The sequence below is a fragment of the Choristoneura fumiferana genome, chromosome Z, assembly GCF_025370935.1.
Source record: "Choristoneura fumiferana chromosome Z, NRCan_CFum_1, whole genome shotgun sequence".
NCBI classification, from domain to species: domain Eukaryota; kingdom Metazoa; phylum Arthropoda; class Insecta; order Lepidoptera; family Tortricidae; genus Choristoneura; species Choristoneura fumiferana.
In genome coordinates this window covers 20,394,367-20,420,971 of record NC_133472.1, presented here as the reverse complement: position 1 = coordinate 20,420,971, position 26,605 = coordinate 20,394,367, and the positions used below count along the sequence as shown (strand labels likewise).

General features: G+C 36.0%; 2 protein-coding genes across 3 annotated transcripts; both read left to right on the top strand.

Moving 5' to 3' along the window:
- Positions 1-800: 800 nt before the first annotated feature.
- LOC141431092 (uncharacterized) lies at positions 801-26,605 on the top strand. 2 transcript variants are annotated; one of them, XM_074092094.1, is made up of 9 exons: positions 801-951; positions 1,629-1,769; positions 1,853-2,051; positions 3,010-3,367; positions 3,936-4,009; positions 16,844-16,966; positions 18,088-18,196; positions 22,412-22,586; positions 22,694-26,605. In XM_074092094.1, exons 3-9 carry the CDS (start codon positions 1,866-1,868, stop codon positions 22,908-22,910), a joined length of 1,242 nt encoding a protein of 413 aa, XP_073948195.1. In that variant the 5' UTR covers positions 801-951; positions 1,629-1,769; positions 1,853-1,865; the 3' UTR covers positions 22,911-26,605. The 2 variants fall into 2 exon arrangements, with proteins under 2 accessions (XP_073948195.1, XP_073948201.1); XM_074092100.1 differs by lacking the exon at positions 801-951 and adding an exon at positions 1,195-1,347.
- On the top strand, positions 9,875-12,153 carry LOC141439200 (uncharacterized). The gene has a single exon (XM_074103385.1). The coding sequence runs from the start codon at positions 9,875-9,877 to the stop codon at positions 11,996-11,998; it is 2,124 nt and encodes a 707-aa protein (XP_073959486.1). The 3' UTR covers positions 11,999-12,153.

The following is a 26,605-nucleotide window of genomic DNA, read 5'->3' as shown; positions in this document are numbered from 1 at the left end:
ATGTTCACATTACTAAAAGAATAATGGATTAAGTATTTCAAACTCGATGCAAAATTCGTGATCATGAGGGTATTAGGCCTGTGGCAAATCGTATGTATTCGTTACTAAGTAATGAGTACTTCATCTGATTTGAAGTAACGAATCGTTACTCACGAATACTTACGTCTCGTTACCCGTATAACCCGTATCGGTCGTACTCTGTTCTGGTTCAACTGTCATTCTTTAATCATTTTACTAAGAGTAGCGCGTTCAACCAAATAAAGCAACTCTTTAGCTTTATAATATTGACATAAATTAAAATCAATTATTATAATTACAATATTACTTGAGATTTATTACAATAATCACTTAAAAATATACATTAGAACATTTCGTTCGTTCATACCGTACGGTGACGGGATGCGGTGTTTCTGCTTCATGGTCGCATCAAAAGTAACGATACGATAGTAACGAGTACTGGTTAATAAAGTAACGAATACATACGGGTACCAACCAAGGTTTTCGTTACTTTACAGCCCTAGTGGGTATTCAACTCGATCTGCGTCTGCCAAATCGGAAAGTCTGCAGGGCTGCTACTAAACTCGAAACTCGAAGTTCGTATCGTATCGTCCCTTTCGCTCTCGTATTAAATAGTACAAGTGTCAGAGGGATCGAACGACAAGAACTTCGAGTTTCGAGATTTGTAGTAGCCCTGCTGTTCGCGGTATTACTAGTAATAAAAAAGGAATGTCAAAACCGCTGGAACAGTAAATGTTGCTAGGTATAGTTTTGCCATAGACAAAAAATATCTTCCACAATCCACATTCATTCATTATACCATACCATTTCGAGACTGACTTCAACGAGGATTTCTTCGGAACGAGAAAGTATTTTCTATTTTTGTTTTATGTAAGATTGCAGTTTCAAACATTTCGTTTAACAAGATTGATTTCGAATTGAGCTCCTATCTAGGTGAGTTCAAAAATAAATATCTTAAGTAACATCTTGAAATAATTTTAATGTGAAAGGATACCACATAATAGTGTTGCGTTCTATGAGTGAGACAGATTGCTTATAAAAATGCATTTGTATGTATGTTATGTGATTCTGTAAAATTCGTGACAATTTATAATTGAATGGCTCCGATATGTACTTACTTTTCTTATTTTAATTTTGTATAACTTACCTATCATTTAATCAATCTTAACTTACTCTATTACTCTATAGCATAGCTGTCAAAAATGGCGACGGATTTGGCATTTGTAACAAAAACAATGATTTAACAAAACATTTTGAATGCTTTTAATATTATATTTACCTCTATATCAACAGTTACTTAGTGAGCGCTAGTAACCACGTGAGAACGCAGTGAGTTAACTTGACAAACATAATAATTTAGTACCTGGTTGCCATCATGCATTGACATCTATGTACGATGCCATCATGTACCTATCCAGAAAATAAAACTGTAGTTTGTTCGGGTTCCCTGCTGACAAAAATTGTTTAAGGAATTGATCACTCTATGCTCCAGAGATATGACAACTATGATATTTTCGCTTTACAAGAAAACTTCCAGCATGGTCCATGCTGCATGGAATGCTTTTTACTAAATAATCGTTGTGTATCTTATATTTACATAAATATTTCAGCTTACAAGACAGGGTACCAACTTATGAAGATCGCTTGTGCAATTGCCACATTATTCATGAACACAAACTAAATTTACCAACAGTTTTTGCTCAATGTACAAATAACTAGGATTATGTGCCTTCTGAGAGTAAAGCAGATGAGTAAGTCTCATGTTTTTGAGATAATTATGTTGCTGCTTTTTGTTCAAGTATTAAATTTTATGATATGCATTTTATTTTATTAGGTTTGTAAGTGCCATGGATGTTCAAGATCTGCAAAAAAACAACATGGCAGAAAAAGATGATGAGTTTGAATGTCGGGCATGTCTAGACAAAGTGAATTCAACAGAAAACTTAGTTAGTCTTTTTCAAGCATGGACTACACCATGGGAAGGAATGGAAAGCACCATAGCAGAGGATCTTTCCAAAATTGGAAATATACAGGTACATCCTTTTTAGATGACCAGATGGCCTAGTGGTTAGAGAACCTGACTACGAAACTCGAGGTCCCAGGTTCGATTCCCGTGTCGGGGCAGATATTTGTATGAAAAATATGATAATAATAATAATAATAATAACAAATATCATGGGACACTTGACACCAATTGACCTAGTCCCAAACTAAGCAAAGCTTGTACTATGGATACTAGGCAACGGATAAACATACTTATATAGATAAATACATACTTAAATACATATTAAACATCCAAGACCCGAGAACAAACATTCGTGTTATTCACACAAATATCTGCCCCGGCCGGGATTCGAACCCAGGACCTCAAGCTTCGTAGTCAGGTGCTCTAACCACTTAGCCATCCGGTCGTCATGAATGTTTGTTCTCGGGTCTTGGGTGTTTAATATGTATTTAAGTATGTATTTATCTATATAATTATATTTATCCATTGCTTAGTACCCATAACACAAGCTTTGCTAAGCTTACTTTGGGACTAGGTCAACTGGTGTGAATTGTCCCGTGTTATTTATTATTTATTATTTATTTATCCTTACAAGCCTCGTCATTCTATTCTAATTGTTTACTTTGCCATGTAAAAGTAAAAAATATATATTGTCTGTTTGTGAATTATTAACTTATTATACTCTGTATGTGAGCAGGTGGTGGGGGTTAGACCAGTGGCGGATTTTTACTTTTTATGAGTGTAGGCCACTTTATATCCGCCGCCCTATGTAACTTTCTAAAATAATATTTTTTTGAAATCTGCCACCCCTAGGCCTCGGCCTATACTGCCTATTTATAAATCCAGGACTGGGTTAGACTGACCAAGTTAACACTGAAAATAGCCCTTGCAAACTAGTGTGAATATGATGGTCTGATCTGAAAAATCAAAAATGGAAATACAGTTTTATTTATTGCAATGCAAGTGAATGTATTTTATTTTTACAGCTATCATCATCAGACAGACATTCCAAAGTGATATGTGATTCTTGTTACAAAAAACTACATAATGCTTGTAGTTTTGCTGCTGTTGTTTACAAAAGTGACAAAGTTCTTAGACAGAGATACCCTCCTGATGAAGAAGATCCAAGTGCATTTGATATGGTCTGGCCAAAACCCATTCAACTTGATAAAAATATTAATGGAACTGTTTATGAAACTGCAATGGACATTGAAATAAAACAAGAAGTACTCTCTGACAATGATTATGGTACCTCTGATGGAACATATAAGGAGCTTGCAGATGGCATAGAAATAAAAATAGAGCCAGAAGAAATGATGAGACCACCTACAATACAGATTAATGGTAAGATGAACTAAATCAATGTATGACAACTGTAAAATGAAGATAAACAAATACAATGTAGCATTGGGCATACTACAGTATTATTTTCACATTTAACAAAGCATTCTGCTTTACTAATGAAAACTGCTGTTGCAGTTGTAGTGTGATGTATGTAATATAATTATTGTAATAACTCATTCTTTAATAAAACTTACCTACTATGATTATTAACAGCACTGAGACTATGAAAACAGGGTGTGAGGTCTTGATAATATCATGTCATATACTGTTTTTCTTGTTTTCCTTTAACTTCAAGAAATTGCTTAGTTCATTGATACAAACTTTACTTCAGCACTAATAATTTCAAAAAAATATTTTTTTAAGCCTTTAGCTTTATAGCTAGAGGGCCCACGCATGAAACACAGTAAGGGCATAAGTGAATAGTCAGTCACTGTCCGACCCACCCCATTCCATCCCTAGGGACCCTAGGGACTTAATGGAATTCAAAAATACTATTTGCTTGCAACAAACGACTGGCCCTTGACTGTCAATAGTTAATTACCTAATCCATTATTTTGTCTAATTTTAGGGACATTTTCTTACCAGGACTCCGACATGGTTACAAAAACAATGCTACAAAATGGACATGATATGCTAGAAGAAGTAAGTTTTAAATTTTCTAATAACATTCAGTCAAATCAGATAACATCCATTTATAGGACTAAACTAAATTGCCACTGACTGATGATGACTACTTGCAGATTTTTTTTTAATGTATTATCTATACAATAGGTATATATTGATTTAGTGTTAAGCTCACTTAATTATTAATTAACAACTAAATCTAGATTTTTTCCTGCAGTACAGTAAAGAAACAAGTTTCCAAATAACTACTTTAAGTCGCATTGACAATTGATACATACAAGGGTTGATCCAAAAGTAATCATAATGAGTATGAATTGCAAAGCATGTGGTCAAGAAGTAAATTTATATTGCAATGTCGTTTCCTAATAAGTCTACAAATGTGGGCATCTTGTATAGAAACCACAAAAATCTTTTAAAAAATAATTTTTTTCTTGACTCGTCAAAAAATTCATCCACCGCGGCCATTACCTCATTATTATTAGAAAAATTGTTGCCTCTGAGGTCTCCTTTGAGTCGTGCAAAGAGATAAAAGGAGTTTAGGTCTAACGAATAATAGGGAATGTTGCGGAATTTCGAGCCCTGCATCTCGAATAGCAGCCATCACTGGCCTTGTGAACGGGTGCGTTGTCTTGATGAATTAGAACGATGGCTCGAAGTTTGCCCCGCCGCCTCTCTTTGATTACTTCGCGCAATCTTAGTATTTGGTCAGCTTAGTAAAAGCCCATAATAGTGGCTCTTTTCTCACGATATTTAATCATTATTCCTCCCTTGGCATCCCTGAACACAGATGCCATAACTCATTTCTGCGGCGTTGAAAGGATGATCGTTTCTCTAGATCATGGACTGCTGTTTGATCTCAGGATCGAAATGATGGATCCAAAACTTGTCCATGAGCACAAATCGGCGCAAAAACTTTTCGAGATCAGTTTGAAAATTTTGAAGATTTGCCTTTGTGATTTCGCATCGTATTTCCCTTTGTTCAGCTATTAACATTCTGGGCACCTAACGAACGGATTTTTTTTTATGTGCAGTTGATCAGTTAAGATCCTTTGAAGACGTCCAAATGAGAGCCCCGTGATCTCAACTTGATGCCTGATAATTATTCAACTATCCGCCAAAACAAGATTTTGTTTTTTTTTTAAATTATCTTCAATGAGGGCTATAAATTGGCGGCCTTCGCTATGTTCGTCTGTAGTGGATATTCTCAGATAATACTTATTGCATTAGCGTGCAGTACATATGGCAGAGTCGAATACCCTACTGTTTCCAACAAGTCGCTGAATATATCGTTCAAAGACTTTTTTGTCAAGCAGGCGTATTTAATTTCTTTTTTTGCGCAAGGATTCCGACCGTGCGTGTATAAATAGCTGCAAATCTCTAATACATTATGTTATTATTAATGTTTTATTTATTTTACTAAGAAATGTATACAGCTACTAATGCAACTTCTTTTTATTTTATTTCGGAAATACATATATTCAATTATAATTACTTTTGGATCACTCCTAGTATATTATATTATTGCCTGCGATTTTAACTACCAAGAATTCGTTTATCTATCCTCCAGGAACTATGCAATTTTCCAGGCTTAAAACTATCTTATGTCCTTCCCATAATCTCAAATTATCTCCATATTAAAAGACGTGACAGACAGACAGTTTCAAACCCTACTAATATTATAAATGCGAAAGTTTGTGTGTGCATGCGTGCGTGCGTGCTGGACGCATTTAGATGAAATTTAGTATGTAGATAGATGGGTGTCTGAAAAACACAGGCTATTAGGGTTCCGGAGCCAAAATGGCAAAAACGGAACCCTTATAGTTTCGCCATGTCTGTCTGTCTGTCTCTGTCTGTCTGTCTGTCTGTCCGTCCGCGGCTTTGCTCAGGGACTATCAATGCTAGAAAACTGTAATTTTGCACGGATATATATATAAGTAAACTATGCCCACAAAATGGTACAATTAAAATTAAAAAAAACATTTTTTTAGCGTACCTCCCATAGACGTAAAGTGGGGGTGATTTTTTTTTCTCATCCTACCCTCTAGTGTGGGGTATCGTTGGATACGTCTTTTAAAACTATTAGGGGTTTGCTAAGACGATTTTTCGATTCAGTGATTTTTTTGCGATATATTCGACTTCACAGTGCAATTTTTCATAAAAATAGAGCGTCCCCCCCCCCCTAAAATCTAAACCGGTGGGTGGAAAAATTTGAAAAAAATCAGAATGATAGTAAATATATTAAACTTTCAAGGAAAACTATAACGGTTAAGTTTGCTTGAGAATTATTAGTGGTTTAAGAGTAAATAGCAGCCTAAGGTATAAAATATACCTAAACTTGGAAGATTCCGTATAAAATACAAAATCCTTAGAAAAATATTACTTAATTTTTTCTTAATGGCTACGGAACCCTATTTCGGGCGTGTCCGACACACTCTTGGCCGGTTTTTATTTATCCTGATATTCCCACGGGATAGGGATAAAATCTTGAAATTTCAACCGCTGGGGTTAAATAAAGTAAATGGGTAGTAATTAAATTTTGGACAGTTGTTCTTAACAGAACCTCAATGAAGACCACGATATAAATTTTGGGAATTCCCAGGGGAATTTTGTAAAATCCCTGAATTTCAATTGTAACTACCAGATCGAATAGTTTAAGCGTGCGAAGCCGCGGGAAAACTCAAGTTTGCAATATTACCATTATATTCTGTTTCTTAATGCATGTTTCATTCTTGGAATCAATATTGTAACTTGTTGATTGGTTGGTTGTATCTTGTAGTCACATTTAAGGGCCGACAACGCATCCGTAACTCAACTTATGTTGTGGGTGTCCAATGGGTGGCGGTGATTACTTTCCATCAGGTGAACCATTGCTTTTTTCCCCCCTATTATATAAAAAATCATAATATATAGGTACGTTTTCGTGGTCATCGCCCAGTGGTCGTTTCCAAAAATCGTTACTTGATGTAACAGTTGATGTAACTGTTAGTTACTGTTCACCTCAATCGACATATTGAAGTTTCACGTTATCAGGAATTGATTTTATAAAATAAAATAAGATTTTGTACCTAGATTGATATGCGCATAACAAGTAAGAACACAACATATCTGTTCGTAACTTCGCGAAAATATAGGTAGAGTCATTCACGGTGACGCGTGTGGTTCTTATTAAAATGTCATTACTTAATGTCTCATTTTGACAAAATCACGCGTCTTTGTGGATGACGCTAGGTATAGCAAATAATGATTTTGATTCGCTCTGCAAAGTAGGTACGGTAACGGTTAGGATTAATATTAATATGAATTCAACCTCAATCCAATATGTTTCCATCGAAAGTTAAATATGATGATTCGATATCCATAATTCAAATGACGTTGTTTTTGCGTGGAATATGTCTTTTGAGTGTTTATTTGATTTTCCGAGATGGTTGGGGTTGGCTTAACATTTCTTAAACGCTTGTCGATGCCGCCCATGTCTTAAAGATATTTCTTAATAGTTTCGCCGTCGCATTTAAATTTTCTCCCGAGCTCTCAATAAGATTTGCGTCTCGGCCGGCCTTCATTTTCATTAGTCGAGCTCCCTCTGAAGATTGCCTTAAGCAGGAATGTTTCCCTGAGCTAGGATTTCTAGCAGTAGTTTTTCTTAAGGAATATGACTCAAGAATGTTATAAACAATGCTTCGACTTTCACCGATTTGTACTAAATGTTCCACAAGCTTCGATTTCGGCCAAAGGAGATGAGTAACTACTGTAGAAATTACATACAATTTCCCGACATTTCGAGACGTCGTTCTTCTTTATTTCTTATAAAATTAATTATGATATACTCAGCGGCGCAAAATTTGGCCCACTCTACATACAAACTTTAAGCCCACACGATCAAATGGCTTGCCATACCAGGAGCTTTGGGCGAATTTTTCAAAAGCCACGCATTTTTGATGTTCTGGAACATCTTGACCTGCCAAACATGTACCTATAAAACTGCGGCCCTGGCCCCGGTAACATTCTCCTGTCTTTTTAGGGTTCCGTACCTCGAAAGGAAAAAACGGAACCCTTATACCGACTTATTACGACCGGATGGCCAAATGGTTAGAAAACCTGACTACGAAGCATGGGGTCCCGGGTTCGATTCCCGGCCGGGGCAGATATTTGTATGAATAATACGAATGTTTGTTTTCGGGTCTTGGATGTTTAATATGAACGAGTATATAAGTATGTATTTATCTATATAAGTATGTTTATCCGTTGCCTACTATCCATAGTACAAGCTTTGCTTAGTTTGGGACTAGGTCAATTAATTGGTGTCACGTGTCCCATGTTTTTTTTTTATAGGATCAGTTTGTTGTCCGTCCGTCCGTTTGTGCGGACCGAGACCGAGACCGATTAAGATCGTTTACGAGGAACTAGTTCTTTTCGGTCCGCGATGGGAATTCATTCTTTTTAGTTCTTAGTTCAGGACCGACCCAAGCCTACCACTGGCCCACTGCGACGAAAGAAAACGGTGGTCATCTTTTTGTTCTTTTTGTTATTTTCGTGCGTCGTGTGAAAAAAACACTGCAAAAAAACACTACATACTAACATATCTACATCCTGCACTGGTACTTTATTTACATATGCTCGTAACTACTTATTCGATAATGGTTTTTTTTTGACATGACGCACGAAGATTTACGCAAATATTTTTAGATGTGTATGTAGCTGGTTGGTACTAGTGGCTATCCATGCATATTTTTTCCGGAGGTGTACCTCCGCGAGAAGTAAAAAAAAAATTTGAAGAAAAATAAAATGTTTTTTTACATAATGAAGTATAAGGAAATGATGCGGGTTAAAAATATGTATTCTGTAGCCTATTTTATTATTGTCAAATATTATTTTGTTCGGTTAATCTAACTTGAACAGTTTACAAAATATGCCACTTTCAATGATACGCTGATGATTTTACATTATCCTGAATAAAGTGTTCTTAGGACTTGTCAGTACACCACCTGAAAGAATGATCAGATCCGTCGTGGGGGCCCTTCTTGTTCGCTTAGCTTGCTAGACCCTTTGTCGCGCAAAGCGTAGTTTAGTCAGTGCGTGCGTGGTAGGTGAACGCGGTCAAGTTAAAATATTATTTTTAAATAGAAAACGTGCATTGATTACGCTAAAACTTTGTCAAAAGTTTTATTAAGTCTCTAGTTTTCTGTAACAAGTAAAAGTGTGACCAAATTATTCTTAGTTTGAATGCAATAGCTTATTTTATTACCTAAAAAAATAACGTTTTTCAATCTTTTTCGAAGAAACGATATCACGCCATTAGTGGGTAAGTGTAACATTTTTATTTAAATATTTTGAAACTGAATGGTTAATCTTCTTTTCAAGTTAAAAGTATGTTAACTTTGTTTTATGATTTAATTATATTTTGTTCTTCTGCTGTTTAAAATGATAAAATATGTACATGTCACCTTTTTTTATCACGGAATTAGGCAGTATTTTCTGGCGGGTACCTTGTTCTCTAATTTTCAATAAAAACCGGCCAAAGGCGAGCTGAACTCGCTCACTGAAAGTTCCGTACCACCACACAATCTATAACTATTATACCTAAGACGATAGTTTTATGTCTTATTTTTACATACGATGTCACGGAGAAGGTTATATCTACGTTTGCACTTTGAAATTAATGTACATTTTCAACATTCCTAAGTTGTAGTTATTTCTTCCTATTGCTATATATATACGAGTATATACATATTTATGTATGAGTACGTTATTTAAAAATATATTTTTTTTAAATTCGGACTTTATTTTCAGACGGCCGGCATGGATCAAAGTCAACCAAAGAAAAAAAACAGAAAGTATTCTGAGGCGACCTTAAGGATTGCAATTGAAAATGTGTTAAATTCAAATATGACTTTATACAGAGCATCCAAAGAATATAAAATTCCATGGTCCACTTTAAAAGAGAACCTTGAGCGAGTCAAAGAAAAATCCGGTAGTAGCAATAGCAATACACAAGTCACTGTGACAAAAATGGGAAGACCATATGCATTGTCAGTTGATGTAGAACATCAGTTAGTCTCATACATAATTAAAATGCAAGAACTTGGTTTCGGCCTTACGGTTAACAAAATAAGACAACTTGCTTACACATTGGCAGAAGCCGTAGGCAAAAAACACAGATTTAATTCAGAAAAGAAATGTGCGGGCTGGAGTTGGTGGGTCAATTTTAAGGAACGTTTTGGCCTGTCATTGCGAGCACCTGAAAATCTCTCAGTTGGTCCCAATCCTGCGATATTGGAAGACTTCTATGACAAATTAGAGACTTCTTTAGTGCAGCATGGTTTGATGGATTGCCCAGAGAGAATATGGAATTGTGACGAAACTGGACTAACGTTTGTTAACAAACCAAATAAAGTAGTGACAAAAATCGGAAAAAAATATATATACAACCGAACTTACGCTGAAAAGGGCACTACAACTACAGTGTTGGCTTGTATTAATGCAGCTGGATGTTTTATTCCCCCCATGGTCATTTTCAAAGGTGTTCGGAATATTCCTGAGTTAAGTAATGGAAGTCTTCCAAATAGTTTGACACGATTGTCACCAAAAGGATGGATCAACGCAAGCTTGTTTTTAGAATGGCTGAAGTTTTTTGCTGCAAGCATTCCTCCGGCAAGGCCAGTAATGCTAATTATGGATTCACACGCAAGTCACATTAACCCGTCGGTACTGGAATATGCGAGATATGAACATATAGTATTGTTCACAATGCCTGCACACACAAGTCACCTCCTGCAACCCCTTGATGTTGGAGTTTTTCGCCCACTAAAAGTGGCATGGCGTGAAGAGCTGCAGAATTACAAATATAGTAATCCCACATCAACCCCAACACGTTTTGATTTCCACAATTTTTTCACACCAGCGTTTGACAAAAGTTTCACGGCATCAAATGTCCGTGCTGGTTTCAGAAGAGCAGGCATCTACCCACTTAACAAAAATGCAATATGCCCAGAAGTTACTGCACCTTCGGAGGTTACGGATAAACCACTTCCCTCAGAAGAAACGACTTTGCAAGAAGTGTTTGTTCAACCAGATTTTGATGAGGTCATCCCTCAATCAGAAATCTCTAAACAGAATGGTGATCCCCTCCATGATGCAGCGGCAGCAGGATCTGAAGCATTAAAGGATCCCAATCGAACCTTTGAGGTTACAAGTTACAACGCTCAAGTTTGTAACAAATTTGTAATGGAGTGTGATGCCCACCAGGTTGCTGCTTCAAGCACAACTTCGCCTGTTCAACATGAGCTTGAATGTTTAACTGGATCTAATGGTCAAATAAGAACTGATGACTGCGAAGCTCCAAGCACTAGTTCGTCTGTACATAGCTCTCAGATGGAAGCCTCAATTAGTATGTCCAGATCTCAAATTGCGGGCATAAAAATCCTCGAAATTTTGGAATTACCAAAGTGGACGCCAAAAGCTAAAAAAAACCCAAGAAGTGTTCCTAAAGCTGTGTGCTTAACAGCGGTAGAGCAACATGAGCCAGTTTCAAATGCATCAAGTGCATCTACTGAGAAAACTCACACAAAGAACTTGGACGCTGCTGACTGCTCTACTTCCATGCCTAGCACCAGCAGTTCACACCGATCTAGTAACGATAAAGGGTCTGACATTTCAGTTCCTAAAATTCATAAAAAAGACAACATCAAAACACGTGCAATCTTGTCACCAAAAAGAAAAAAGATCACGAAGTCTGCAGTAAAGCAAAAGGTAGTCTCAAACACTAAAAGAACAACACGCAAACTTCAACAAGAAGAACAGAAGACAGCCGATGACTGGATCTGTAACTCATGTCGGGGCATGTATTCTGAAGATATTTCACTAAAAAATGGGGCAGATTGGATAACCTGTTCTTTTTGCTTTAAGCCTTATCATTTACATTGTCAAGGTCAAGACGTTGATAAAAATCAGGCAGTGTTTATGTGTGATCTCTGCAGCGTTGATCCGGATGACAGCGATTCAGATTTTTAATTTTGCTTCTTCTTTTTTATTTCGTTTTTTTTATCTTCCTTTTTTTATTTTGATGATTGATAAGAAGCGATATTTTTGTTATATTTTTATTCCATGATGAAAAAATAAATTAGCTCATTTAATTCCGTTATAACGCAATTAACTTTATATGTATCACGGACTTAAGCTGATTATCATGGTTTTACCAAAGTTGGCGGGGCTAAGAAAACTTGTTATATTTTATACATTATTAGTAATAAAAAAGATCTCTTTTGGCTGTAATATTAACGAAAGACTGATTCGTGTTCTATTAATATATTAATAAAATATAAGAATATACAATGGACTTTTTCTTCTAAAAACTGATGTGTCACGAAATTACCTGAGTTTACCCTACCGTGCATGTGGTTTTTCTTATTCCCGATCATTTCAGTGTGCCCCTCGTAATCTGCTTTAGTCATGTTCCTCACTGGTCACGTTCCGCGTTGGTCATGTTCTATCCTAGCCATGATCTGCTGTGGTCATGTTCTGAATTTGTTCTGAATTTATATAGTACAGATTCAACCTGAATGTACTTTACCTTCCGGACTCATGTGTCATGTCCCCACTGCTTTGCTCCACTAGTGGGGCCATGAGGATCATTTAAACCTTATGTGTCCACTCGCGAGGCACCTCGTACACAGTCGGTTAGGTTAAAATTACTTTTTTTATGACCACCCAGAAACGATGTAATAGTGCCCCGAATCGGTTCTGGGTGGTCATAAAAAAATAACCTTTACTTAACCGACTGCGTTCGAGGTGCCTCTGCTTATGGGGACATAACGTCTAAATGATCCTCAAGGCCCCACAAGTGGAGCAAAGCAGTGGGGACACGAGTCCGAAAGGGTACTTTGCAAACGTAACTGTACAGCAATAAAAAGCAAACTTATAGTTAGATTGTTTTTATTCAAGTGGTCAGTACTTGACTGTACAGACTTACTTAAACAGAGCAACATAAACAAAAAACAGTTTAAAAAATAACTTAAAATAACAGCTTTTTCCTATAATAAAAGACAGTTTCGTGAATTTAAATAAAGATTCAGTAACAGATATACGCTGTTTACGCAATTTGCGAAGAACTGATTTAATTTTTGCATCTAATCTTTGTTTATATGTGTTTGTTACAGTTTTATAAATTTTGTATTTGCTCTGATGAATTTTGATGTCAAAATGGAGGGCTTATCACGGTAACACACACGAGTAATATTTACCTCGACGTTTCGGCAACATTACAGTGGTCGTGGTCACGAGTAGACTGAAGTGTGGGGTGTCAAGTCTGCCTAGCAGCGCGAGTCCTTCGAACTACCCGCACTTGGTCATTTTTATTTGTCACCACATCACACCGACACACAACACTAACAACGTCTGATCGTCCCTCAGAACATTCTTACCGACGCCGACACTTATGTATAACAGGATTTAGCCAAGCCATGATGGCTAATATCTGGGTGGAACATTTTGAGACGTTAATAGAAGTACAATCAATACAAGCGTGGTATGTTAGATTGTGGAAGCGGTACGTCGTCGATGTTTTCTGCGTTATGAAAGGTGGGAAACCTGAAATGGAACAGTTTCTGGCATATCTCAATTCCATTCATACTAAGATTCGTTTTACTTATGAGTTGGAAGAAGGACATTCATTAGCTTTCCTTGATGTGAAGGTAATGGCGAGAGCGGATGGTTCTTTGGCACATACCGTCTACAGGAAGCCGACGCACACAGATAGGTATCTGAACGCATCATCTCACCACCATCCCAGACATCTCGATCAAGCGGTCTAGTTCTGAATTTCTTGCAATTCGCCATGATTTCACTTCTGCTTTATAACCAAGCTTCAACACAAACTTCAAAGCTCTTATCCAAGAATGTAGTGGACTTATGCCGTATATTAAGCTGTCTTATTGAGAAACACATGTTTTCAAGTCATTAAATTGCGACTTCAGTCGCATACCACAATACGGGCAACGTAATTGTGACGGCGCTTCAAGAAGCACGTTTAAAACCTTTCCATCAATACCCGCACAGTACAGCTCACATTCAACTTCAATTTGGTCACCTTATGATGTTTCAGCATCGAACAAGCTTAGACTTTGAATTTGATTTTCGCACAATATCTGAGGACGTGGCTTTGACCGGCCTTAGTGGGCGAGGGTCATATTCGATGAACTCTCTGCCATGCTTGAATAGCATTCAAGCATGAATAGATTCTACTACTTGTAAATCATAGTCTTACTAGGGCATTGACCCCCTTAAACAGCTGACATCTCATTCATTATCATCTACTGTGGAGATTTTCCTTACCTAGACAAGAACTTTATCACGGCACGATATTCAATTTGCTCCATAATGACTGATTTATACCGAAATAATTGCTTTCAAGGCGGTATCGCAAAAACAAAAGACAATCTTGTTTTTTTTTAACTATATAATAATTTTTCCTCCTAATACTTCATTCCGCGAACTTTTGGACCTCCCCTCGTATATTTATTACTATATATCGGACGGATTGATGACGGATGGATTGATCGAAGGAGAACATTGTGTATTATGGACAAGTTCTACATATGTCACATTCCGTTAAATGTTACTTACATTGATTTTTTTTTTAGCCGCGCGCGGTTATTTTTGGGCATTGGCTGAAGCAAACAGCCAGAATCAAAGAGAATGAGAATACAAATTGTTTTTTATTCGAAATACTTGCACAAGTGCTTACATTTCGGCGATATTTTTAGAAGCTTTTCTTTAGCTTGCCCTGTTTGTTTATTTATTGTTTGTTTGGGTCAAATCTTGGAAGCTAAATTTGACCCACTTCCAGTGGTCCGATCGACTTGAAATTTTGCACATCTATGTAAATTTGGTGACAATACAATAATCTAGTAGTAATCTTGGTGGTTCTGCCAGGATCGTCTCTGCAGGAGGGAACTCCTCAATAGTTAATAGTACAAACTTGATATTTGGTACAGATATTTAGTTTAGACGACAATGCAAGTACAGTCAACAAAAAGTACATTCGGCAAAAAAGCTTGTATTAAAAATTAAATTTTGTAACAAAAACTTATTACAAGCATTATATTTATTTGCAGTGTACCTATTATAACTATGTTTGCTCGGGTGGAATCTTTCAACTCAAATTGAAGTGGATATCAAAATTCAAAAAATACAAATTAAAAGAAAAACCAAATTCAAATGATTTATTCAGTAAATAGGCCGCAATGGGCACTTTTACACGTCATTTTTTAACTACCAGCGCTTTCGGAAAGACCATCATTGCCAAGAAGAATGCACCGCAAGAAACTTGGCAGAAAGTCACTTTTTCATAAAAATATAATTAGGAATAAAATATTTAAAAACTATATTATACAATTAAAGAAAAAAAAATACAAAAAATAATAATAAAAGAAATACAGTGATGTATGGGGTCCCTTAGTTACAATACTAAACACTAACTATATCTAAACTATATCTACGTTCAGTGGAAGTGTAGAATGCTTCCACCCACCGTCATAAATATTAAAATTTTAAAATATCTTCAACCGATTGAGCTGAAATTTTACACGCATGTATAAATCCGATGACAATGTAATATTATTATTATAATATGGAGTTAATCTGATGATAAAGCTAGCGGGTGACCATAGGAACTCTGTGATAAAAAAAAATGCGTGTATCAGGTTCTGCTATGACGTGCCCAGGCGGGCGCATATCACTCCATATTTAAATATAAAAAAATACTAAAAATGGCAGCGCGAAGAGAACTGCATTTGGCCGTTCAGGTGTACAAGATAATGCAGTCACAAAGACCGAGTTATCTGTTTGAGAAAATAGAAAATTATATGGCCCAGGGGAGGGGCAGGTCGCGATCGTGGCGTTAGAAGCATGCATGCCAGGAAAGTCGTTCTTCCAAAACATAAGTCTAAGGGATTTAGAGGCAGTTTCCAGTTTAGTGCGTCCAAGATTTGGAATGACCTGCCCCCACCTCTGCGTTTTAACATGTCGATACCAACTTTCAGAGACAAACTGCAGAGTTTTTTACAGAAACAAATCGTAGAGGGTGCGTTGTATCGTACTTAACATTATCTAAGACTTAACAGCATAATGTCATCCAGTCAATCCTGTGGGACAGTAATATAGTAATACAAACATGATCGATATTATCTAATATATTTATGTAGGGCCATGTATCAAAATTTCAAATTTCAAATTTATATATATTTATTTTCTCTTTTTCAGTAACTATCGATGGAATGTTTTTTTTGCATGCATTTGTTAGCTTCACCTTGTCAACTAACTATTAAAGTCAAATCCTACCCGTCTCGTGTAATGTCTGTACGCTGTGTAGAGATGCAGGCTGAAAATCAGCGCGGTGAAGCATAGTCACACCGCACATGCTGAGCCTGAACCTTTTGCCATATGTAGCTGAATGTATATGTACCTTATCACGAATATGTATTTCTTTTTATGGGCAATAAATGTTTTTTCTTTCTTCTTTCTTTCTTTCATAAACGACACGACCGCATCGAGTTTGGACTCGTTTGTCGTCTTGACGAGTACTTTGGTAATCAGGGGCATAAATTACAGTCAACAAAAAAAAACTTATACTAGAAGAATTTTAAGAAAAACTTTTACTGAACTGTTTACGGAACCCTTCATGTACGAGTCCGACTCCCACTTGACGACCATTTTTTTATTTTCTGTCCGCTTCATATGAGCATATAGGCACCCTAATACTAATCCTCTGGGCTAAGCCATTGACGGACGGACTTAAGGAAACTACAGGTTTCGTTTGGAAGTACGGAACCCTAAAATTGGTGTTTTTATTTGTTCCAGTATTTAGAAACACCTTTAAAAGAAGAACCAACGAGCGAGGTGGATTCTGATGCTGTGTCTACTGATCTTCCTTTAGATTGCATGTTATGTGCCAAGACATTTCACAGCGTATCTGGATTAAAGGTAAGGGGGATAATATTTCCAAACTCTTTAACAAATAGGCCATGGGTTTCAGTCATGGAGGAAAATAAACGACTGATATGATTTTTTCCTTTTATCCTCTTTCATTGCCAACTTTAAGCCAGGTCCGTAAATTGCGGGATCAGGCGGATAGAAATTTCATCTGCAGTTGTGTTTGTCTGTTCATTCTGTTTTTTTTAGAAGTCGATTCTTTGTCACTTTATTTGATTATCATTAATAATTTTCGCTTTTTTTTAATGATGTATGGAATTTCTTCTTTTTTCTTCTGTCTTATTTTACGGCAAGCTTGTTTTATATTTTCTTTATATTCCTCATATTTACCGTTCTCCTTTAACTTCTCTCTTCTTTTTCTCATTTTTTCAGTAGCACTGAGTGGCATTGCATGCAACTGCAAATAATATTTTTCTCAAACATGCTATGTAGAAAAACATAGTTGTGTTCCTTAAAGTAGGCTTCAAAACTTACTGTTGCAGGCAAACGCCAAATATCCACGATAAAGGTCATTATTATACACGACCTGAAACTAAGGATCTGAATTGATACGGTTCATTTATTAGTTACTGAATAAATTTATTATTCTATATGTATATAAATATTAATTTTGCCGACGTGTTTTACGTCAAATTACAATTGAATGTACATAATAAAGTATTAATGTAGCTGATTAAATGGGCTACAGTTCATGTACAAGCATATATATTAGCATATATTAGCTATTTATTTGCCCTGTCCTTGAGGGTCTATTGCGTAACGTTTCTGACGCTCGCGATCGCAATCAAATGACAGATTTCGCTTACAAAAACTGTCATTTGATTGCGATCGCGAGCTTCAGAAACGTTAGGCAATACGGCCTCTGGTTAGGAGAACATCTTAAATCTACCCTTGCCGTTACTGTGTAAGGTTTTTATTTTATACTGCAACTGTCTGGTTCCGCATTGGTAAAACGATTCAAATGGGGGTCTATCAACCCGAGGGAAATGCGCCCCACTGTGGAACTTTATAACAAAAATGTCATAGCGAGCGACGTCCATTGCATGAGAAGAACCTACTGATATGTACAGATAATATGATTTTGTAAAAAAAATCGTTTATTATATTTTCAGGCCCACGTGATTGCCCAACATTCCTACAGAACTGTTAAAAGAAAGATAAGCGGAAAATCTTCGCCTTTGAAAAAGAAGGATAAATATGTGTGTGTTACTTGCCGACGGGGTAAGTTTTATCTCTGCTTTCAAATGACGCTTTAACTTCGTCTGCAATCTATAGATGGCATTGCCCGAGCGAACGCTGTGTCTCTTACCCCTAAAACATCCTAAACAGGCTGGAGGAGATGTATCTTCGTTTACCGTAGTCAGTATTTTTTTGCAACTGTTAAGTGTATAAGAGAGGTCATAAAACGTGAGTTGGCGTAGGTAGTGATATGGGATAAATATATTGAAATGAATGGAAAATGCTAAATTCTCCACAACAATAACAACAACAACAGGTACAACAATAACAACATAGGAGTACCTAGTAAAATATAATATTCTTTGTTTACAAAATATGGATACCAAATTTTATTTTTGAACGATTATTGATTAGTAACTAAATAAAAATGTTGTGAAATAATTTAAATGTAATGTAGTTAATATTGTATTTATTCAAAATAGAGGTTAGGAATCCTAAATTTAAAAAGGTAAGTGTCAAAGGAAGGTCATTGAACTGTATTATACCTGGTGTGGCTTGTAATCCTACTGATATTATAAATGTGAAAGTTTGTGAGTGAGTGAGTGAGTATGTTTGTTACTTCTTCACACTGAAATGGCTGGACGGATTTAGTCATCCAAAAAAAATAGTTTATAACCTGGATTAAAATATAGGACACTTATATTATTCCCACGAGATAGGGATAAAATTTTTAAGTAACAACCAAATTCAAATTCAAATGATTTATTCAGTAAATAGGCCGCAATGGGCACTGACACGTCATTTTTTTAAACTACCAGCATTTTCGGAAAGACCATCATTGCCAAGAAGAATGCGCCGCAAGAAACTTGGCAGAAAGTCATTTTTTCATAATAATATAATTACAAATAAAATACTTAAAAACTATATTATACAATGAACTAAAAGCATTTCCTTGCTCACCCGCGACCTTACGATAGCTAAGCTTATGCAAAATATGCGTGGTCATGCAGTTCCTGTCACTGTTGTGTCACTCTGAAGATGAGCTCTGGTTGAGTTCGAAACGCGTCATTTTTGTGTGTTCTTACAGTGTGGAGGTGGAGGAACTGCATGAACACGCATATTTTGCATAAGCTTAGCTATCGTATGGTCGCGGGTGAGCAAGGAAATTCTTTTAGTTCATTGATATGGACCTCCGCAAAGTAACGCCTGATTCAATAAATTATATTATACAATTAAAAAAAATACAAAAAATAAAAATAATAAAAATACAGGGATGTATGGGGTCCCTTAGTTACAATACTAAACACTTACTATATCTAAACTATATCTACGTTCAGTGGAAGTGTAGAATGCTTCTACCGTCATAAATTTTAAAATAAATTTGAAACCGCTGGGCTAAGTCATGAAATTTGGTATGTAGGTAGCTGATCGTCTGGAATAACACATAGGCTACTTTTTATTCCGATATTCCCACGGGATAGCGAAAAATCTCGAAATAACAACCGCTAGGTTTAGAGTAACGAAATTTGGCATGGGTGTTTTAATTTAACGTCAATGAAAACCACGATGTAATTTTAGGGAATTCCCACGAGAATTTAATAAAATCCCGGAATTTCAATTTAACTGCTGTAGGTATCTAATGATTTACGCGTGCGAAGCCGCGGGTAAACGCTAGTATGAGCATATAGTTGAAACATACATCGTACTCCAAACACCACTAAACAACATTAGTTCAGCGACTTTTACAAATAATTAGTTTTTTAATTTTTATTACACTTTTAAATTTATTTGAAAAAGCAATGTAAAGCGAAATGCTTGATGTTTGTAGCGTGATAGGCGACGTCAGTTGTGTTTTAGGATGGCGTACATTGATAGCAGTATTTAATTTGTATGAAAAAAAAAGGAAAATTCAGACTCCATTATGTTTAAAAGTCGCTGAACTAATGTTGTTCAGTTTGACGAGGACGATCTATGTTTTAATTTTTTGGTTGTATTACAGGCTACACCCGGTATTATGAATTTCAAAGCAATTTAAAAGCATCCATAAAGTGTGCTGTTATGAGCCAGAGACTTTTTCTCGGACTTATTATGTATATGTGGCGTTATCTGGGAAAAGGTACCTTGTTGTCGGTATTGAGTTATTGATATCCCCATAATCTACATACATGTAGCTATTAAACCATGTAAGAAACATGTATGTAGGTTTAATAGATATTAAAAAAAAAATGTTGAACCTCAAAAGCCAGAAAAGGTGATTATGAGAAAATTGAACTCAAACTTATACACCCAATAAAAGTATGTTGTTGTTGGAAGTTACATAGATAACATGCTATTTGAGGAGTAATTGTACGGGCTTTCAGGTTTCAAAAACAATTTTGTAATTGGACAACTGTTTTCCTATAGTTTACCTTGCCAAAGTGCATAAAGCAAAAAAAAAAGGGTTGATGGACTTTTTACTTAATTTTCTATTTATAGTATATTTCCATTGGATTTTATCGAAGGAAAAAATATTATGCGTAATTGGACACTAAATAAGAACTACTCCGTTTTGAATTAACGTTGTTTATTATATAAAAAAATACTTTAACAAAAATAACTTTGTGGTTTACAAATGTAATTAAACAGTCAAAATCAACAAACTTTTATATTTAGTACGCTAAAACATAGCCCAATGAGACCAAATTAACTCAACAAACCTTAAAAAACTAGTTTTTTCAGTCTCAAAATCCAAGGTACAGTTAGGAAAAAGTTGGTACAATCACTATATATTTTCTAAAAGGTACCTTATCGTCGGTGGTTAAATATTTAGTGATTATGAAGTGATATCATTTGAAAACGACTAATAACTTACGATTAATTTTAATAGTCTTAATTTAAGAACACTGTAGTATTAAAACTCTTACCAAAAACCTATAATTTTGTCTCAACACACTAAATGATTTACGTATTTGAAAAGGTACCTTATTGTCGGACGTAAAATGTTTAGTGACATAGTTAAGAATAAGATCTAAAAAAACGCTTTTGATTTGAAGTTCTAACTATTAATCGTTATTATTATTACTATAAATCAACCTAAGACCAGCAGGTGGTAGGACCTTGTGCAAGGTCCGGCCGGATTGCTACCACCATCTTGCTCGTTAATCCTGCCGTGAATAGCAGTGCTTGCATTGTTGTGTTTCGGCGTGGAGAGTAAGACAGCCGGTGAAATTACTGGCATTTGAGGTATCCCATCTTAGGCCTCTAGGTTGGCAACGCATCTGCAATCCCCCTGGTGTTGCAGGTGTCTAAGGGCGGTGGTAATCTCTTACCATCAGGGGACCCACTTGCTCGTTTGCCATCCAGTCGAATAAAAATACCGAGCGCACAGAAAGCATTCAAGAGCGGCACCGACAATAAGGTACCTTTCTTACTAAACTTTAAGGGATATTTTAACTCAAAAAAAATCGATTTAAAAACTTGTGTCTCTGTCAAATTAAAATTTAGACCCTGCTGATTAATATAGAGTAAAAAAAGAAAAATGATTTTTTTCCACATTTTACTTCAAGCGGCGATTATCTCGGAAACTAGAACCGACAACAAGGTACCTTTTCCCAGATAACGCCACATATCATTGTATTCCTGTTCGTGGACCTTTAATTGTCAAATAAAATACAGGAGTAGAAAAATATTATTAATAAATAAATAAATATTATTATTATTATTTTTTACCAAACCACACATACCGTACAACTAGGCTGTGGACTAAGGTTTTAAGAGCGTTTATACCTTCTGAGCTGGCAACGTTGCATTTTTGTTAGTTTGAATAATCGAGTATTCCTTAAAAATTTAATGAAAATTGAAAACGTGGTCTGATTCATAATATATAAGTTAATGTGTATTATTCGTCATAGAATAAAAAAACGAACAAATGTTTATTAACGGTTTTTAAAGAAAATAAAAGTCTTATCACGCATAATTATTGGAGTAGAGACATTAACTTATACATTACTTAAGAACAGTTCTATCAGACCACATTTTTTATTTTCATTAAATTTTTATGGAATAATCGAGAAAAACTACAAAAATGCAACGTATAAACGCTCTTAAGAGTATAGGTAGGCAGTTAAATAAAGTAGACAATATCAACTAAAATTATAACCCTCCTTTTAGCGTCGCTGTAGTCAGATAAAAATCCTCTCTTGCATTATTTATTACTCTAATACCAATATGAAACAACAGGGATGCAGCAAAGTTTTTAATTTTTATAATTTTCTGCAGGTTTTGTTACATCAACTGACTTGATGGTTCATGAGACTTGCCATAACAAAGCTACATGCTACAGTTGCAACCAGAAGTTTGACTCATTCGAGCTACTCACAAAGCATCGAGTTCGGTGTAAAGCCATCATTTCTAAGGAAGTGCCAAAGCCTAAAACATTGGAAGATGTTAAAAGGTAAGATTTTTGGGTACTACGACAAGCTACAGGTTCAAATTCCTTAAGATTTTGAGAAGTATGGAAATCATAGGAGTGTCTGTCACTGAGAGGTTTTGTCTTTTTAGATCAATAGCAGAAGAGCGTCCTAGCACAGATGATGAAATATTATCCAAGGACGAACTCCAGTGTCATCTCTGTCCAGAGAAATTCAGTGATTCGTACTACATGACGATCCATCAAGAGATCCACCATAGCACCGAGCAGACACCGGCGCAGCCGCCCGTCCCCGCCACCGCCATGGAGACAGAGACTCTTGAAAGCATTTTTAGTGAAGATAAATAGGTTTTATTTTAATATGAAATTTTTAATATTATGCGTTATTCAACTCCACAGAAAATATTAAATAGAAAGTGTACATTTTTGTTCTGAACCGATCAATTTAAACTTTTGGAAGATCCAATGTTGAAGTCCAACCTAACTGTATATAGTTGTGTGATAAAAATGATTATGAATCGTAATAAAAGGAGGCAGATTTAGCTATAAAAAAAAAAAAACTGTACTGACTATGGACTGTAAGTGGCACTGCCACTGGCTACGAAAAAGGCTCAGTACCGAATCGTCTATCAAAATGGCTACGACTTTAAATCGTCAAAAACCACATGTTGTCCATTGTACTAGTAAAACATCTTCGCATAACGTTCATGCAGGGACACGGTCACGCCCTATACTACGAAATGCAGAATTCGAACTTCGTATCTTCTTTATTTAATACGGGAGTGAGAGGGACGATACGAAACGAACTTCGATTTTCCAATTTCGTAGTAGACCCGCAGGTAGCAACAAGTCTAAGGGTCTGTTTCACCACCCATTGATTAGTTTTATTTGACGGATAAATGTGATGCTGTCTCCGTCTATTCAAACAGAACAAACAGAGACGGCATCACACATTTATCCGTCAAATAAATATAATCAATTGATGGTGAAACAGGGGGCAAGTATGTAATATATCCAATGGTTAATTTGTCCAAAACGTAAATTATTTAACGTCTCCCATAAAGCTGAACACCAAAATCGTTAAACGTCCAAAACATGTCATTTTAATGTAATGTCACGTATGTCACGATGTAAAGAGTTTTGAGTTTTAATGGTGATAGTCTGATGATTTTTGAACGCTTTGCTTTTTAGTCGTTATGCTACTCCGATTAACTGCTTTCAATAAGATTTGGCGCTGCTTTTTGGGCTACAGCGTTTTTGACAACATGTTTGGACATTATGCTACACGAACTAATTGCTGATGTTCTGCGTTATTTATTATAAATGTTATGCCAATTTAACAAATCACTAATAAATACGACGCCTGACATTTCGTTTCTTGGTCAATTTGCGTCGCTGGACATTTTGCTACATAGACGATTCGGTACTAATTCAGCGAAGATAGTCGGGCGGGACGGCAGAGGATTTAAAAAAAAATGCCATGCTTGTTCAACAGCAATCCTTACTTCCTGTGTAATAATATTATAAATGTAAAAGTAACTCTATTTGTATGTCCGTCTGTTACTACTTCACGCCTGAACCGTACCGATTTAGATGAAATTTAGAGGATGCCGCGGCTTATTTTCAGTAGTCTGCATTTAAAACCGCGGGTTCCAAGAACTGATTAGTGCGGAGTTTAGGTGTTTTTTATCCACTTGTCCGCTATTTGAAAAACTGGGCTATCAAGGGAGTACCTACTTCGCAGTACGAACAAAGGGGTGCAAACAGCTGGGAGCAGCCCGTAACTACTGCGGGATACGCCGGTACCGCGTCGGAATGAGCCAGTATGTGCAGGAACTATTTGCGCTGCGGCAGATCCCGCGGCATTTGGATCGGCAGAGCGGATCCTGGGTATCGTAGCGAGATTTGAACCGCCATAACTTGTATTTTATAAAAATGACTCTTTTTACCTTTTTTGTAATGTGCTTATAATCATGATCAATAATTTTCTACTTTGTAAAAATGAATAAGTGAATTCGATTTTGTAAAAATGCTTTACTTTAATGTTAAGAATTTTAGTGAAACACTTAGGGTCGTTTTCAGACGGGCTGCATTTCAGCTGCTTTCTGGCTCCAAAAGTGTAACTTGAATGCGGTTCTTTTGAAATTTATATAACTGCATCATTGAGCCTATTTGCGCAGTCCGGTCAACTGCAAAAGAATTGCATTCCAATTGCACTTTTGCAGGCAGAAAGCAGTTGAATTGAAGCCCGTTTGTAACGGCCCTTATCGAACCGAAGTGGTGAGAGAAAACACGGGTGCCGAGTGGTATATTTTTGGCAGTTCTACGACCGTTCCATGTTCCACAACACATAATAAATGCGAAAGTTTGTGAGTATGTACCTTAGTGCGCGCGCGTGTCTGTGTGTACACACTTGCCACGATTGTTTTGAATGCAAAGTCTGTGAAGTATAAATACCATGATGTAATATTTGGGAATTCCCACGGCAATTTTTGTTTGTTACTCCTCCACGTTAAAGCGACTGGACGGACAGATTTGGATGAAATTTGGTACGTATTATAGCGTCTGAAATATGGAATAACACCACTTTGTATTCCGATATTCTTACGGGATCCATCCCACAATCTTATATCAGAAGTCTATCTCTATATCTCTATCAGAAGTACCGGTTTTGGCCACCTTAAGCCCGTTTCTGCCCAGTTGACATTTGAAGTCATAAAGAAAGTTATAGTATTAAAATAATATGTTTAGTGAGTTTTCAAAAGTTTATACTGAAACGAATAAAGTTTGTAATGATTTATTACTATACATTTATTTCAAACGTATATTTAAACAATAAATGGCCATAAACGGTACAGTGGCCACAAACGGTACCTACTTCTGTCTTATTTGTGAATTCCCGCGGGAATTTTTGGGAAATCTCGAAATTGCAATGCAAATGCCATATTTAGGAGTTTTCAAAAAAACGTGTACCTTTTCTTTCAATATGTTTTTAACTTTTTCATACAAATTTTATGAGTCAGTTTTGTGACGCCCATACCGAATCCGAATGTAAGGAAAAAACGTCACAAAACTGTCATTTTTGATTGGGACATTTTTTGAACCCATTGAAATCGATTGTGCTTTTAATTCTGAGTAGGAAACATCATATTTTGTACAAAATAAAAAGAAAAAAGAATGGGCAGGTACACTTTTTTGTGAAAATGTGCATCTACTGGCTATCGCGAGTGAAGCCGTGGGTATAGACTAGTACGACCACCAATGTGTCTCACTCACTAAGTATACAAATTTGACTAAACTCATACCGCAATACACTAACTGGCTTTCCACCTACTTAGGTTTCATAAATATAATTGATAGGAGGTTTTAGAAACAATTGTGACACCACAATGTAAACCACAGATTGACGTTATGAATGTCAGTATGAGAACGAAAGGAAGGCCACAGTAGTCTGACTACCATGAGTTGGCAGCGGAAAAGCTGCAAATGAAAAAAAAATAGGATTGAAAAGAAATTTTTAAGTAGTACGAGACTACTCTATTGTCGTACAGACTATTTAGGTGTCAATCTGTTTATAGCAGTGGCATTCCTTTCATTCCCTTATTATAATTTACTAGTGAATGTAAAGTACTCTTCTTGTCTGTATGGTAATTATGAAATTTAGGATGTTGATTTGGAAAAACTTTTTTATACTATTTTAAGTTGATGTTGCCTTCTATATTATAGTAAAATTTAATATCTGTAAATTCTTTTACCTGTAATTTGACAAACATAGCTTGAAATCAATTTGATTTTCCTTTAAGTTTCAAAATGTTTCATAAGTAGGTACTTATTGTGATTTTAAGTAAGTAATATGTAATTGTTTCCTTACTATCGATAATACAATATTACCGATTCATTAAACAAATCATCATGTTTTATTTGTCTGTGGTTTGATGACATGATCTGCCTTTCCCCCGGCACAGCACAGCACGTAAATAACGGTTTGAAATATAAAATACTACTAGGGTTTGCAATCCGGTTAACCGGTTAACCGAAACTTT

Coding starts and splice junctions, on each gene's coding strand:
- LOC141431092 (XM_074092094.1), top strand. CDS start 1,866: ATGGATGTTCAAGATCTGCAAAAAAACAACATGGCAGAAAAAGATGAT. Junction 3,368..3,935: donor ACCTACAATACAGATTAATG/GTAAGATGAACT, acceptor GTCTAATTTTAG/GGACATTTTCTTACCAGGAC. Junction 18,197..22,411: donor GTGTGTTACTTGCCGACGGG/GTAAGTTTTATC, acceptor AATTTTCTGCAG/GTTTTGTTACATCAACTGAC.
- LOC141439200 (XM_074103385.1), top strand. CDS start 9,875: ATGACTTTATACAGAGCATCCAAAGAATATAAAATTCCATGGTCCACT.